The 16,306-nt window shown below is 38.9% G+C and overlaps 1 protein-coding gene across 6 annotated transcripts in view; it reads right to left on the bottom strand.

Moving 5' to 3' along the window:
- Window positions 1-16,306, bottom strand: part of Atpalpha (sodium/potassium-transporting ATPase subunit alpha) — a 166,228-nt gene that overhangs the window by 69,654 nt on the left and 80,268 nt on the right. Inside the window, exon 1 of one of the 6 annotated variants that reach the window (XM_072012735.1) lies at window positions 677-833. The exons of 4 other annotated variants lie outside the window; for them this stretch is intronic. In XM_072012735.1, coding sequence (XP_071868836.1) covers window positions 677-688 — 12 coding nt within the window. In that variant the 5' untranslated portion in view covers window positions 689-833. Of the gene's footprint in view, window positions 1-676; window positions 834-16,306 lie in introns of those variants that run through there. One more of the 6 variants, XM_072012732.1, reaches the window with a different exon arrangement.

The following is a 16,306-nucleotide window of genomic DNA, read 5'->3' as shown; positions in this document are numbered from 1 at the left end:
CGCCCTCTTTCTGTTCCTTCTTCCTGGCCCTTTCTTCTGTTTCTGTCTGATTTCCCAAAACCTGTTCGTTTGACAGCCTGTGAAGTCACTACACAGTGAAAAAGAGATTATCACGAAGAGGAGTGGAATTAAGAATGCGAAAGAATGCGACAGAGCGGATGTCCACAAGAGATATCGAGAAGAATTCCTAAAAACAGACAAACAGACGTGTGACACGCACCGTTATTATTTCCATCACGTCCTGTCGTCCGCGACAGAGAGACCGATTCTCTAACGAGCGTTCTTCCGACCTCTAAAACCCATTCACGCTAGCCACTCATACTCTATGCCTCTCGCTCTTTCCTTCATGCTATATCTCGCTCTAAATCTCGCTCGTTCTTACCGTTTCGATCTTTCTCTAGCTAACTACCTTTCTCTCTCACGCACGCATTCTACGAACGCACATATATCACACGTATACGTAACGCGCACACAGAGAAAGCCACACGCACACACACACGCATACACGCGTACACTATTGGCGTATCTGGCTAACTGTCAAAGAGGGACAGAGATAGAGATAGAGAACTCGACAAAGCAGGATAAAGCTTGTGACACGCTCTGGCTACAAAGCGAAGATTTTCGTTGGTTCAGAAAACTCGAAGAGATGGACTTGTGCGTCTAAGCAATCACAAACCTTGTCACCCATGGCTGCGGCGAGCGGTGTTCGATGAGATAGAAGGTTAACAGCGCGGCTTCGAGTGGACCAGAGACTGACTGGCGTTTCGAGTCGTCGAGGACCGCCGGCATCATCGACCCGTCCTCTCCCACCAAAGCTCACGGTTCCCCCACTAACGGCCGACCGTCCCTCACCCGACCAACCCGCTCCGCACAGACACCGTAGTCATCCCCACCACTGCGTCGCTCTCGATTCACCCCCATTCCTGTGCCGCGCAGCTCCAGCGCCACCACCCAAAGCGTCGCCAAGACCTCGTATAGGGAACCTACAGCCTAGCCACTATACCTCGCTATACTTCTTTCCAATCATTCCTGTATCTTCAAGTATCAGTTATAATAGTAAATTTGATAAAGACTATTGGAATTATGTATCGAGTACATAGATTCTCTTAGTTGCGGGATTTCGTTACTATTCTGTCCCTTTGTTACCAGTTAAGACATCGTACAAGGGCGTCTAGGCGATTGCCACCAAGGTATCACGCTTGTTTCCACAAATTCCTATATCTACAAAATAACAGTTTTAGTACGTAGATTTGCGCTAATGATGATTAGAGTCGAACATTAGAATTCTTAGATTATTTAATTATAGAGTTCTGTAGCAGTCAAAGGCCTGTGCCAAGGCTTGCATTTAGGAGCAATTAGCAGGAAATCTCGTAAATAATTAAATCCACGCTTCCGCATTCTATTTATCCCGATTGTTACATGGCACACAGTAAGCGTTTTTACGGAGTAAATAACACATCGATTCGACTCTGATGCAATCCCTATATCCTTACGACTCCGCCTATGCATTATAGATTATGCTATCGACCATGAGCTTAAGGTTCATATATTGCTTATTTTTCGCCGCAAAAATTTCAGTATATTTAAAGCGGTCGAAAATCCTGTCAACCATGGTTGTACAAATTTTCCTACGGCCAAATTGCTGGAAAACTCGCAAGGGTGAGGAAGGAGCGTGGCCGTCGCTTCGCGGAGCCCCGCAACCCCTCCTCCGCGACCAACCACCACTCCCCGTGGTACCGTTCGAACCCCTAGCCTAGAGATGCCCGTTTCTACCTCCAAACACCACGGCGCACGCTCCGACGTCGCCTCAGTGACTCTCAACTACCGTTCACCATGTCTGCGATATTCTCTTCCGTCTGCACGTCGCTCCCTGGGGAAATTTTTCGGCGAGAAGTGTGCCGTGACAGAGGGTTAATTGGGCAAGACCAAGAAATACTGGCCTCGCCGAGTCGATCGTGCTTCCGTGGCGCTGCGAACGGGATTACCGTGTCGCGATCTATGATAGACGATGGTTTAATGGCTCTGGGGACGCTACTTCGTGAACTGGGACAATCCTAGGTGAATTAAGAATTTAGTGTTTTGAGGTGGAATCGAAGAAGGAGGATTGTTAGAGTACGTTCTAGAATTTTACATTTGGCATGGTGTTGCTGTTTGTGAACGATAATATCGGGGCGAATATTGGTAGGAGGATTGTCGAAGAGGATTGATGTTTAGGATTTTACTTTTTTATGCAGTGCATTGTTGTTCGTAAGAGAAATGTAAGGGAAATGGGACGATATCGGATGAGATAAGAATTTACTGTTTAGTGTTTGAGACGGTGGAATTATTTATTATATATGTATTATTAATAAAAGTATCGTTGGTACTTTGTACATTAAAAAATAAGAAAGAAGATTGTATCATAGGGATTGATGTTTGTTAAAGGAAATTCGATTCGATCCAGCAGACAATACAACAGGCTCTTCAGTTTCCGCAAGTGGGACAGCTATTTGCAGTATCTATCTTACTTTTTATAAAAAAAAGACATCGTTGCTTTTTATACGGCGAAGAAGGAAAGTCGTTTGTCAAAGAAAATCCAATTTAATCCAAACGGCAGAACAGAAGGATCTTAAATTTTCCAAAAGTGGATCTACTTACAATTTACATTTTACAAGAAACTTTGTTTTATATCATTTAACTTATAAATAGAAGAACAAATATACATAAAGAAAAAGAAAAAGAAAAAGAACGAGATCGGTGTTCATCACAGAAAATCTGCTCCACGAGCGATCCACGAAACAGTAGAGAAGGTTCCTAAATTTCCGGAAGTAGGACACCTACATACATTTCTAACCTCCATTCTATTCTTTCCTCTTTCAACGAACATTGCTTATTTATAAATCGTAGAATAAACGGCGAAGGAAAGGATTCGATAAAGAAAATCCGATTAGTATCAAGAGACTAGTAAAGAAGGTTCGTAAAATTTTTAGACGACAAAAGGAAAGACTGAGCAAGAATGAGAACCACTGAAACGCGATCCGTGCTACTGGGCTACGCGCCACACGGCGCTTTGGCCGACCGACCGACTCTACTCGCACACGATCCTTCTTCTCCCTCCACCGTTATCCGACTCGCACTCTCTGTCTCTCTCATTTTCTACGTTTCTCTACGCTGTACCGGTTCCCTGCCTCGCTACGCCATGCAAATCTTCCGTCTTGCACGTTATGAGGAACGAGCCCTGTCTCTTCTTCCGAGTTTAACCGGAGACCACGTCGCGATCCAAGGGATCCCGTTTCCTGTTCGTTCTTCGGGATGATCGAGCGGCCTGCATTATTCCATGCCTTGCATTACGGCCATGAGCTTCTAATCATCAGTTTTCAACCACCATTTCCACCATGAAATTTAGAATCGGAAAATCCTCGAAAAATTGAAAGAAAAAGCGATCCTGAAATATTTCGGCGAGAAAGTTAGGGACAAATAACCTTGAACATTTTAGAAATTTGAATGAGGAAGCCAGGCAGATAAGATTGATAATTCATTAGAATTTGAATAAAAATGCCAGACAAATAAGGAAGGAAAATGAGGAAGCTAGAAAAGTAAAATCGAAAAATTGAAAAATTTGGAGGATAAGCGGGACAAATAAAATTGGGAATCCTCGAGAATTTGGGAGAAAAAGATACATATATAGAATTGAAAATCGTGTGAAATGTCGAAAGAAAGTTAGAGAAATAAAATCGAAGGTATTTGAAAATTTGTAAAAACGTGACAAACAAAATTTGATAGAAAGTATATCGTAAATTGATCGTGCTTCGTGCCAAAAGAAAAAAGAATAATTCCTGAGAAGCTTTGAACAAGAGTGAATTCTTTGTTAGGATGATTTGATACAAGTGGAAATTTTCCAAAGCAATTTGCGAACATCCTCGCTGTATTGCCTTCCATTGCTCCTGTTTTCATTAGCCTGGTCAGCAGAAGGTAGAATCGAATACACTCTTCTCCGATGATCTTAACACGATTGAAAATCAGGAAAAAAGTTGGGCTTGGAGAACAGACACTGAATCGTTCGTTGGTGTTTTATATCGTTTGCTTTCTTGTAAAAGGAGGAAGGTCATTTATTGAACCCTTTGAGTTTCAGAAACACTGGATTCCTGCGAGTAATCTGAGATTTAAAATGTATTCTTCTGTAAAAGGAAAAAGGAACAAGAAAAATTCTGTAAAACAAAGAATCTAATTTATCACGTCTTTCTCCAAGCTCCTCGTACGTAAAGTTTTACAACATATAGAGAGAATATTATATAAAGATCATTAGCACACAGGCGTGATTTTCAACCTGTGTGTAGCAATACCTGAGTATTTAGTCAGAAGCACTGATTCCTTTTCCTCTTAGTTTTTTAAATGAGTCGATCTTAGGCTAACGTGGTTAACTCCAGTTTTTTCAATTTTTCATCAATCTCTGTCTATTGTTCCGCGGAATAAGTTTAATTTGACAAATGAGGTGAATGCCTCCTATCTTGAACATATATTTTTTGGCGTGACGCGAAATTTTAGTAACTAGTACACTGCAGATTTACATGCATTTATGCGAAATTTAAGAATACGAAAATGCACACAATATGCATAACGTACAAAAAAAAAAAAAAAAAAAAGAATACAAAGCTTCTAACGTAGCATATTCGTTACAATCTCTGTTAGACAAAACAAGTTTCTATTTAAAACCTGTTCCTTTGCTTGCGCCCATAAAAATGTCAATTCGCAGAAAAATTCACACTCTAATAATTAGTTTCTTTTTTCATGTGGGCCATGAGGTGGAAACGGTAGAAAATTATTGACGATACATCAGCATCGTAGGTAATGAGAATCAGGTCTGAAGGGAACGTGTTAGAAGCAAAACCAAAGCCGTGTCTTTCACCTGAACGCCTTATGGACGGTCCTCTAATGGATTACTTGGGAAACAGCGATAACTTCTCGCTTGAGAGACTTGGAAGACAATCTTGGCAGAAACTAGTGTAGCAAGTGCTGGATAAGGTAAAAGAGGAATAATAATAGAGGTTATGTCTATAAGCGTTTGATTGTAATATTCGAATTTGTAATTCTATTGCAATTCTGGATACAGCTGCGTTTGCCACATGTGGTCTTTACGACGTATAAATACGACAATATCTTGAAACTATAGAACAATTCGCTATTGTTAAGTTTTAAGGCTCGGCGCAGACGAATGACGTTATTGCAATTTTACAATGTTAATACTGTACGATTTGAAATTCTTCTATCTCCAAATCACTCGTGTGCATTTTATTTTGGTTCTTCGTATTCTACTGGTACAACAACATTAAGCATAATATGGAGAGTTGTTTTAATATCGTGTCACTGTTGAGAAATATAAAAGTAGAGAAGATTATGTAGAAATAAATTTACAACTATTCGTAGCTTTTCCTTTGGGAGAAAAGTCCGTGTTTTAACAAATTTTCACGGTAAAGGTATATATGGTAAAAGTGCGAAGAGTTAAAATTAAACCGTAACATCAGAAAACGATTAAAATCAACGAAAAAAGATCGCTTTAATCAGTGGGATTATTTTTCTACCAGCTCTCCTGAAATTTCTCACTTACCATCTGATGGAAAAATTTGTTAAGCTCACAGGATCCTCGTTTTATAATTCTATCCAATCCTACATCGTCAATGTTAACAAGATCGTATGGTTCTTTCGTTCTAAGCTCTTTACCAATTAACACACGAGTTCCTGTACAATGTAGACAAAAAGATATCGAATAAGAAAATATCCTAATATTTTCTTCTAACTATCGATCGTTGCTCGGACAAAAAGAAAAGTCGAGATAAGATTGATTTCGATCGGAAACCGTAACATATCTCGGTCTCCTGCATTTTTCCATGGTTCTTCGTCGTGTGCACAGTGGCGGAGGCCTTTACGTTTCGCTAGAACGAAGAAAAGGAAATTGAATCGCGAGCCGCACCGGGTTTTCTCGTTGTCAGCGATTTAATCATCGGTCGGCTATCAACGCCAGCCGACCATCCTTTCCGGGGGCTTTTCATTACGGTTCGTTAAAACGACGACTCGAGTCTAGTCGTTTCCAGGCACCGAGCCATCCTGGTGAGTCAGGTCATTGCCGGAATTACTTGATAATTACTTCTGACACTGGCGACACGAGAGAAAAGAAGAAAAGAAGGAATATCGATACTGAGAACAGGAGTTTTAAGAAGAATGGTCTCTCAGATATTAATGGCAAGATTAGGCGATCGTTGTGCTCGAAGATTAATTAGAGGGATGGAAAAGGAATTATTAAGCATCGCCGTAATTGCTGCTCTTCGTTTCCATAGGCAGCCGATTGTAATATTTCGATTAAATTAAGTTTCAATTATTAAATTCAATTTTCAATTGGTATTTTGTTTCTACAAATATAGATGGATGGTTGCAGTACTTCGATCAATTAAGCATGATTTATTATTTGAAATATATTTCAAATATGTAAAATTAGTCGATCGTAATTAATGCTCTGTCTTTATATCAGTATGAGCAAAGTAAGATTGTAATATGTAGATTAAAAAATGTACGTTTCAATCGTTAAGTTTAATTTTCGCAGCATCTGTTTCTGTACATAGAGATTGCAAAATTTGAAGTAAGTAGATGCGAGTTGTTATCTGCAATGTTTGAAATAAATAAAATTAATTGATCATAGTTTTGAGATTAATTAGCTGGATGAAGAAGGTATTATTAAGTATGATTATATTTGCTTCTCTGTTTCTATATATACAAGTAGATGATTGTATTATTTGGGTTAAGTACCTGCAAGCCATTATTTGTACAGGCACGGAAATTTATTGGTGGAAGTGTGAAAGAATTTGACCAATCGCAGTTATTATTCTTGGTTACCTAAAACGCACAGCTCAGCTGCAGTAGAACGAGTATATTTCAGGTCAGACTTGAATTATCGCTTAATTAAAATTCAGAACGAAAAATAATTCGAAGCTGCATGTATGGTACCAATATATTTATTATACGTGCAACACAACCACTCAATATTAATCGTCAAAACAATGTTCAAAAGCAACAATTGAATTCCAAAAATTTAATTACCCAGCCTCATATCATTGTGCTCAAAATTACTTTGTTTTCCAATTAGAAATTACATATCATGCTATACTTTTTTCTCTTTCCAACTATCATACACTATCGTACTAAACTATCAACTATGCGACTCAAACATCATTCTCCACTTTCTCCCAATCGATCACAGGAAGCGCGCCAAGAAAAGCTAAATCTCCTTTCCAAACCTAATTCACAAGGCCCACAACTGGAAGCACGTTTCCTGCCAACTAAATCAACTGTCACAAACTTGGGACACCTGAGCACCATCCCAAAACTCTCTTCCTCTCAATCGATCACACAAATCTCACCAAGAACGAAACTTTCCTTGCAAGCTTAATTTGTCAGATCCACGATCACGAATACGCTTTTGACCGCGTGAACCAACAATCACAAACCTGGCCAACTGCTCCATCCTAGATTTCCCCTCGATCGATCACACAAAGCACACCAACGATAAAACTTCTCTTCCCAAACCTGATTTACAAGATCCACAATTGCAAGTACACGCTTCCTGTCATCCGAACCATCGACTATCACAAACCTAGCCAACTACTGCATCCAGTTCCCCCTCGATCGATCGTACAAAGCACACCAAGTACGAAACTACTCTTTCCAAACCTAATTTATAAGATGCACAATTAGAAGTCTCGGTTTCTTCCAACTTCTATTACCAGCTGTTCCTTCTCATCTTGCCCAACCGTCACAAACCTAATCATCATTTATCCGACCTCGAAACCATTCGCCATCGTCTTGCAATCAATCATGCACCTTTAATCGTGTTTTCAAATACACGACCAGTCGTCCAATAACGCGAATCATCGAAAATACGGCTTGCCGATAAATAACACAAAAGTCAGCTCAAAGAGCGAAATAGAAGGACAAAGGGAGGGAGAGAAAGAGAGAGAGAGAGAGAGAGAGAGAGGGAGGAATGGAGGGAGATGTGAGAGGGAGGGTGCGCGACACGATCATCAAAGCGTCAGCCAGATCGATGCTACGCGGGGGTGGAAGTACTTCCGCGGAACTGGGCTAGGCTAAAGTCCCTGAAACAACTCGTTACGTAACTTCCGGCGGCGTGCCGCCTTCGACAATGCAGTTCCTTCTTGCGGAGCAGCCATCGTTCTCGACGCTGGTTAACCCTCAAACGCTGCCACTGGGTCACTTTGACTACGCTGTTGTATAACACGGGTTGATACAGAGAAAAGTCGTAAAATCAGGTGGCGATTGAAACGAGCAGGTTGACGGGATATAGGCAGAGGTGTCGGGTAGTAAGAATTGACAGAAGTGCGAACAGAGATAACGACAGGGAACTTAGAATGTTGGCATGTTGAAAAAAATTCTTTCGGTCAACGGAGTCAATGTACAACATGCAGCTATTCCATAGAACATGCAACTGTGGAATATCAGTGCAGAATGTTATATTTTGGAACATGAAATTCTGTAGAAATATAGATTTCTGGTCGAATTGTAACTTCGCTCCGCCGGCTTTTCATCCATTGAAATATCGCTAACAATATATGTATTGTTTATATTTCGCATATTCTGTACATTAGGTTGTCCGAAAAGTTTTTTTCGTTTTATGAGGAAGTAATAGATGCACAACGTTTTTTCTTTTATAATATTTTGTCGAATTACGTACGATCCATTTTGTTCTGTTGAGATAAACACCGCGACATTTCACAGACTTGATTTCACGTTTGTATGAAGGTGCATTGTTGTAAAAAACACGTTTGCGAAAGAAAGACATTTTCCGGACAACCTAATATATATATACTAAACAATATACAATACTTGACAACTCTGTAATTAACAGTCAGTTTGCTCCAAGTAAAACTTGTATTATATAAAAAATTCTCAGAATTTATTAGCTTCCGATAAATATATTTTTAAAATTTTAGAAATTTGTGTTGCTTGAAAGCGCAGGCGATTTTAAAATTCCATATCATCCAGAAAATAATAGAAATAAAAAATTTACCAATCCAAATAACAACGTTAATAAAGTTTCTTATTCGTAATCGCTGCCGTGTGTACGTTTAGGATCATTTTCATCCAACCCCTTGAGCTGTCTGGCGTGGTGGAGTTAAAAAGTAAACTCCTTCCTGTTTGTCGGACACACCGACCATAAAAGAGGCAGAGAGTCGATGGTCGTTCGCCGGAATCGATAACGCGTAACAGACCTCTCCAGAATGGTGAAATATTAGAGGAAAGAAAATTGTCTATTCGTCGTTGTCGCTGAGAGAGGACGTCGGTAGGTCGAAGTAAAGAAATTTTGCGGATTTCTTTGGGAAAACTGAAAGAAACCGGTGAATCCTTGGTGGTTACGTAACACGCGGAAAATAGTCCGTTCCACGAAACTCTGGAGAGCCCCATGATTCGAGCACGCTTTCCACTTGCCTCCATTCTAAGCTTTGAACTAAGCCAAGGAAGGCGGACAGTTCGCTCTTGTGTTTCATTTTGCCAGTGACTTTTTCAGAATTTATGGTGATTCCCTATGCAATTGAAAATATTCGTGAATATTTTAATAAAATTCGCGACGGTTGATACGTCTGGAGAACGGAACGTGCGACAACGTTTCATTTTTAAATTGAATTTAGCGAAATTTAATTAGATGCCGCGTGATTTGCGATCCTTCAGGTAGAATTTATGAATTTTATGGACCGTTGATCGAGATTTATTAACTTTGCATATTCGCTGTATTCCGAACTAGAATATATGAAATTCATCCAGCTCTCGATTAAAATTCACAAGATTTCCAGTCTCCCAATTAAAACCTGTAACACGCGTGGAAAGTAACTTGAATTTTGCTAAAACTAGCGTGCTTTCGATCAAAACCCTGGAAATTCGAATGAGCGTAAAAACTGTAAAATTCTATAATTATAATCTCAAATACGATATTCCAAGTGCAACGTCAAACTTCCAAACAATTCATCAAATACTCGACTAGAATTCGAGGAATTATTTAAAATAAAATTCGCAAGACTTACCACCCATCGTCGGAATTCTTCAAAATCGCCAACTTTCAAATTTAAACCCCGTCGAATTTAGTAAATTGTACGCTATCAGCGATTCTTCAAGCCAACCATTCATCCCCTCGAAGCCTTAATCGAGCGCTACGGCGACCAAATCACCCACATACAGCCGAGTCAATTTGTTTGAACGAGCGCAACACACTGGACGAGTAAGCCCGATACAAAAAGGATTGAGAGAAAGTACGGAAAGGACTTAAAGAAAAATACAGTGTAAATGGTGGATTTCATAGAAAAATGGCGGAAGTGTAGGGTGTGCAATGGGTGAAAGAAGGAAGGCGGCCAGACATTGTGAAGATTCATCCGATCGTTGATAATCGAGCAACGTTCCACGTCAAAGGGAAGGTGCAGTGTCACGGGACACTCGTCACTGTCACACGAGCCGACCACAGAGGTGTGAACTTGAAATGATGCTGGCAAAACTGGCCAGACAACCTTGACACAGTTACCCATTTGTGATTTGTCATACAAATTAAATTTGCATAAGTAGCACTCCGCTGATTAGACAGATCCCGACTTGTTCTATCCCAATTCATTTCAAAACAAGATATCGAGGCGCCGTTAGATCGACGCCACTATTCTTTCGTATCTCTCCTTTAACTTCTTCTCTGCTTTCAGTTCTAACTTATAATTACAAAATAAAGCGAGTCACCGAGTTTCTGTGTTGCCAATTAAGAATTTCTGTGAATTTCATAACACGAAGCTAAGACATACGAAGTAAAATATATCCGCGTCTTTTGTTCGAAATTTCAAAATAAGCTACGTAGCTAAGCTAATGGGAATCTCTGTCTTTTCTTACGAAATTACCGGCTGCCCTGAATTTAATAATATGCCATTAAATTATCAATACGGGCACCGAACCGAACGCTTTTATTCCAAATTTTCATTTAGCCACCTTCGTTAACCCGCGAACCCACCCTTGTAACTCAAACACAGAAAATTATTAAATTTTTATCCTATATCTGCTATACGTATAGTGTCTTAGCAAATTAACAGAAATTATTCGTAATATCCGATATTATAAACATCGAACATCGATATACGATATAAAATATATTGGGTTGGCAACTAAGTAATTGCGGATTTTGTCATTAGGTGGTATTGACAAAATCCGCAATCACTTAGTTGCCAACCCAGTACGTACAAAGATTCCTGCTCTTTTCGCGTTTGTTATATAAACGAAGGGAACTGGATAAATATATATTACAAACCGATACTTCGATCGAATACGGGGCATTTGAAAGAGATCGCTTGCAATGAATGTTTCTTCGAGAAGGACACATCCTGTGCACGAACATGACGTAATTACCATGCGCCGCTGTGACAAAAAGTGATCGTTCGACTAATTGGTCGTCTAGTCGACACGAAAGTAGTTTAACGATTAACGCGTGAGTCATTAAATACCATTCGCATATAGCAAAGAACGTGTGTACACGTTGTGCACGTCTCTATTAACGTCTGTGATACCGCACGAATTTGATTCGCAGGAAATGAATCATGTTTCGTGGCCCCTTTCCTCCCTCGTATCACGCGTATTACGCTCGCCAGCCTGCCAGTCTTTCTCTCTCTCTCTCTAATAATTCTCTCTCTAACCCTTCTCACTGTTTCTTTCTCTTTCTTCTCGCTGCTGCACTGTATTGTGTTACCCTGCGTTGCCTTTCGTTATTAAAACTGTACACAGCGGAAGCGAGATTGCGCAATCACGTGTGGCACGATGAATTTTCGCCGGAATTTTTCCCACCATCGCGCATCGCCGAGAGAAAGAGCTCGCGATTCTCGCAAGTTAAACGAACGAAATAACCGGCGTTGGGGGTTGGCAGTTTTTAAAATTGAAACGCAAGTAAGGTATTTGGATTACACGACTCGCGGAAACGTTTTATGGAAGTAGCCGGCGCGCAATCAAAGAGAACGCGTGGGTTCGAGCGAGCAACCAGGGTAAATGAAAATTTCGAATGAAAGCGCTGCCTCGCGTGTATTGATACTCTAATCGCCTATTGCACGTTACTGGATTCGTAGAAGTTGCTCATTCTGCAAGAAGGGAGAAATTTAATGATCTGCGATATTTTATGTTGAGGCGGCAGCGGGCAGATTTAAACGGTTTGCGAATTGGAATTAAAGATACAATGTACGGTTAGGGCAGATCTGGGAGCTTCGAAATTCAGGGTACAATATCAGAGTGGAAATTTAGAGTAGATTTGAGAACGGAAATTTTTAATATATATATTAACGAGGTAAATGAAAATTTGGAACGGAAGCGCTGTTTCGTTGTTTTATATTGATACTTTAATCGTTTATCGGATAGTATTTAATTTGTAATTTGTAAAAGTTGTTCGTTGTGTAAAGAGGGAGAAGTTTCACGATTTGCGATATTTTATATTTAAGTGGTAGATAAGGGTAGATTTAGAAACTTGCAAATTAGATTAGATTTGAGAATGGAACTTTTTCAACGACTTTGTTAACGAGGGTAAGTGGAAGTTTGAGAACGTTGCTCTGATGTCGAAATGCAGCGTCTAATATGTGTAACATTCTTCGAACGTTTCTGTGTTTTTGGCAATTTTTATTTTCCTTCTTCAAATTTATCTTTCCCACACGGAAAGAACATATTGAATATTCTATCATTCATACGAAAATATTTAAATAATCCAATTTAATTTGAATTTAAATATTCAATCAACCGCATTAAAGTAAAATGTATATTCGTAGAAAAGGCTAAAAAATAACATTCCAATTATAAATTTAAACTTGTTATCTGATACAAATTATAATACGTTAATGTAGTTACACGTCCTGATCAAATTAAAATAACAGAATGTAATAAGGAAACTTCGAATGGATTAAAACGTTTAATTATTTACCTAACTATCTTCTTTTTTAAACAAATACTTCGAACGAAAAGAAAAGTAAAAAATGCTTGTACATACAACAAAGCAAAACGTTAAATATCTCGAACGATACTGAAATTATTGTTTGAGATAAATTGCTTAAAGCGCGATTTAAGAAAACATTTTACGGAATGGCGTGGAAGTCAATTCAAAAAACATATAATTTTCTACTTAATAATCATAAACCGGATTTTTCTCCGTAAACTGAATATCCGAAAGATCGTGTAGAGGAAACGTGACATTTCGAAAATTTCTCAAAAGCCTGTCTCGTCTCATCGCATTCTCCTATCCACAAAACGAATAAACGTTTCGTTGCATCGTATTTCATTCGGCGAGCAGCGAATGGAAAATGTAAATGAAGTCTTCGTTCGAAAGTTTATTAGAGTGTACTGTTGTATAATTAGCTATTACTGGCTGCTTATTTTAACGATAATGGCGCGTGTCAGTGGAACAATAGTAATAATATTCGCGTTGTTGTCGTTGACGTTTGCAGCAACGTTTCGAGATAAACGACGGATCGTGGGTCCTGTGTTTTAAAATAATAACAGGGGAATTATGGTTTCTAGGTTTGTAAAGATATCGTTGAAAGAGAAGGAATAAAGGTAGAGACGAGACACAGAGGCTGCAGACAGATAACCACTTGACGACTCGAATGCAACGGGGGATGAACGACGGGGGAAAAAAGGAGAGAACAAGCGTCGTAAGCCTTTCGATAGCTACGACTCGTCGTCCATAGTCACAGATCGATACTTCAAACTGGTCTTGCATTTGCAGATGAAGAATAAGAGAAACTGTTGTTCCACTTTGTTACCATTTTACTTGTCACTTTTGTAAGTTATTATGTTTCGTTTAGTGAAAAATATCGTATGCGATCATTCGATCGCTGTTAGAAATTTTACCGCAAGTGGTTCCTTCAAAATGTCGCGTTTTATGAAAATATCGTGTTCGAATTTATTGTATTTATGTAACTTTTGTATCAATGTAACTTTTATACGAGTTGTTTTTTATTGCGAGTCCATGCAATTATTATTAGCTATCAATATTTCTGCATACGGTGGCCACAGAAAGTATTTGCCCTTATTTTCCAATAAAGTGATTTTTTACTAAATTGTAAATTTCATTCTCGCAGTATCAAATTTTTGGAATCATACGAAAACACTACTAAATAATACGAGATTTATGATAGTCGGATTTAATTAACTAGTATGTAAATGCAATGATAAATGCATCGATGTCTAAATACTTTCTGCAGTCACGTACTATTTCATAGTTTTCTAAATTCATGCGTCTTATATTCGCAAATACCACGTTGCTTCGTAACACGCGAGCGACGAAGGGTGCGAGAAGCTTAAGGGAGGAACAATTTTTATTGCAATAAGAGCAAATGACTTTTATATATTTTTTTTTTTAGACTAGCTACTAGTTATGAGGGAATAGATCTTTCTAGGATGTAAATATAGTCCTCAAATACAAATGTAATTTTCTTTCATTTCAATTCTTATCGTTCATTAACTTCGCAAATTGCAACGTTTAATAACTTTTTAAACCAACGTGCACCGATAGCTGGCGATAGTTGAAAATTGATTAATCAATTTCGGGAGAAGCTTCGTTCACTTTGTCACAAATTTCTCCAGGGATCGAATCTCAAAGTCTTATTCCATTATTTATTTATAATACATCTTTAAACAGTATAATTCAATTTATCGAGGAAAGGACACGCCTTTCTCCTACGCGCCAGAACTTTTCAATTTTTCACGTTTCTCTTCCAAAGGTACCTTCGATCCCAACGTGAACTATCGAACTTTAAGAAAACTTCTTAACTTCTGCATTCCGATGACAGATAATACTGCGTGTCAACAACGGTTGATTCAAGATGATCGCAACATTTGTACAATATAAATGATAAACTATAAGCAAGAAGGACTGAAATAAAAAAATTACGTTTGTACCTCCAGCCTATCTATCTATTGGGTTGGCAACTAAGTGATTACCACTTTGGCAACCCAATACATCCCAAAAGGTTCGAATATAACCGATAGTTAGCGTTTAAAAAAATTCGCTTGATCGTTGTCGCGCGAGAATCTCTGTTGAGGTTGACCGATAGAGGAACGAGTGGATGAATTTGTAATAGAAAAATATATTGTGATAAGTATAGATATAAGTACAAGTATGCTGTATGTTGATCCAGATCCTCACTCTGTCAGTGTTAGAATACAATAGAAGAAGAATGATAGACAGCACGTTCATGTATTTATAGCAAAAGACATTAGCAAAAAAGTTAACCTTGGTGTTCAGTTGTAGCTGAAGGCTACAAGAAACAGCAATAGAAATCTATTTATAGCTCTTCTGTTTCTAGACCGAAAATTTTGTAACCGAAAACAAAATTTATATTCAAGGGCACAATAATATAAACCTTTCGTTATTTTGAATTTTTTTCGGAGCGGTCTCCAGGTCGCAGATATACAAAAGAAAAAAGAGTGTAGGGTTGAAGTAATTACTTCAACAATCTCCTCCTAGATTTTCAACAATGGTGGCGATTATCACCAGGAAATTTAACGCTGATCCTCCCTTTTCACGGTTGCTTATTTAATCTCGCGGAACGTGCCTCGTTCTTCAACGTTCAGCTCGACGCTATGAGTACTTGTTTATTTGGACAAGTCGCAGGGTGTCTCAAGCCAATTCTTTGAACGAGCATCCCAACGTCATCGTTTCAACGACGACGCTTTTATTACGGTCTCCTTGTTATTCGAATGCTCGCGCGCTTTTGTACATTTTACGTCGCCACCGGAAAATTGGACCTCGTATCTGGCGTCTCATCCTCGTTCCCCTTTCAGCTCCTTAAGAAACATCACCAACCTTTTTCGTCTCGGAGCTGTTCCCTTCTCGAAGAGAAACGCGGCCACGTTCGGCTTATAAATCTCCATTAAGTCGCAACGACGTCCCGTTCGTCGTTTGCTCTTCACTTTTCGTCGTTGAAGCCGAATCAACGCGTTCAACCGTTGTATGGCTATGGAGCAGTGCCTAGGGATCTTCTTTAGGCAAATCGTAGCGTAAAACTATTTTTTTCCTTTCCCATTATATCTTCGTTTTGCTAATTTTTATTCTAGCGATGAAATGACGGGTTAATGATACCAAGGAACCCTAATTTAGCAAGATTAGATGTAGTATAAAAATGCTTTCCCATTCATGACTTTTTCTATTATTCATCTTGTAATTTAAGTTCCTATTTCAACAAGAAACTGTACATGTTGAAAACGCAAAGTTATCTTTATTTATCTTTCGTATAAAAAGCCTGTCCTCGGAATAATCGTAAATGACACG

This window comes from Bombus fervidus, chromosome 11 (genome assembly GCF_041682495.2).
Source record: "Bombus fervidus isolate BK054 chromosome 11, iyBomFerv1, whole genome shotgun sequence".
Classification (NCBI taxonomy): Eukaryota; Metazoa; Arthropoda; class Insecta; order Hymenoptera; family Apidae; genus Bombus; species Bombus fervidus.
The sequence above is the reverse complement of the archived record's forward strand: the minus strand, read 5'-3'. Positions and strand labels throughout refer to the sequence as shown.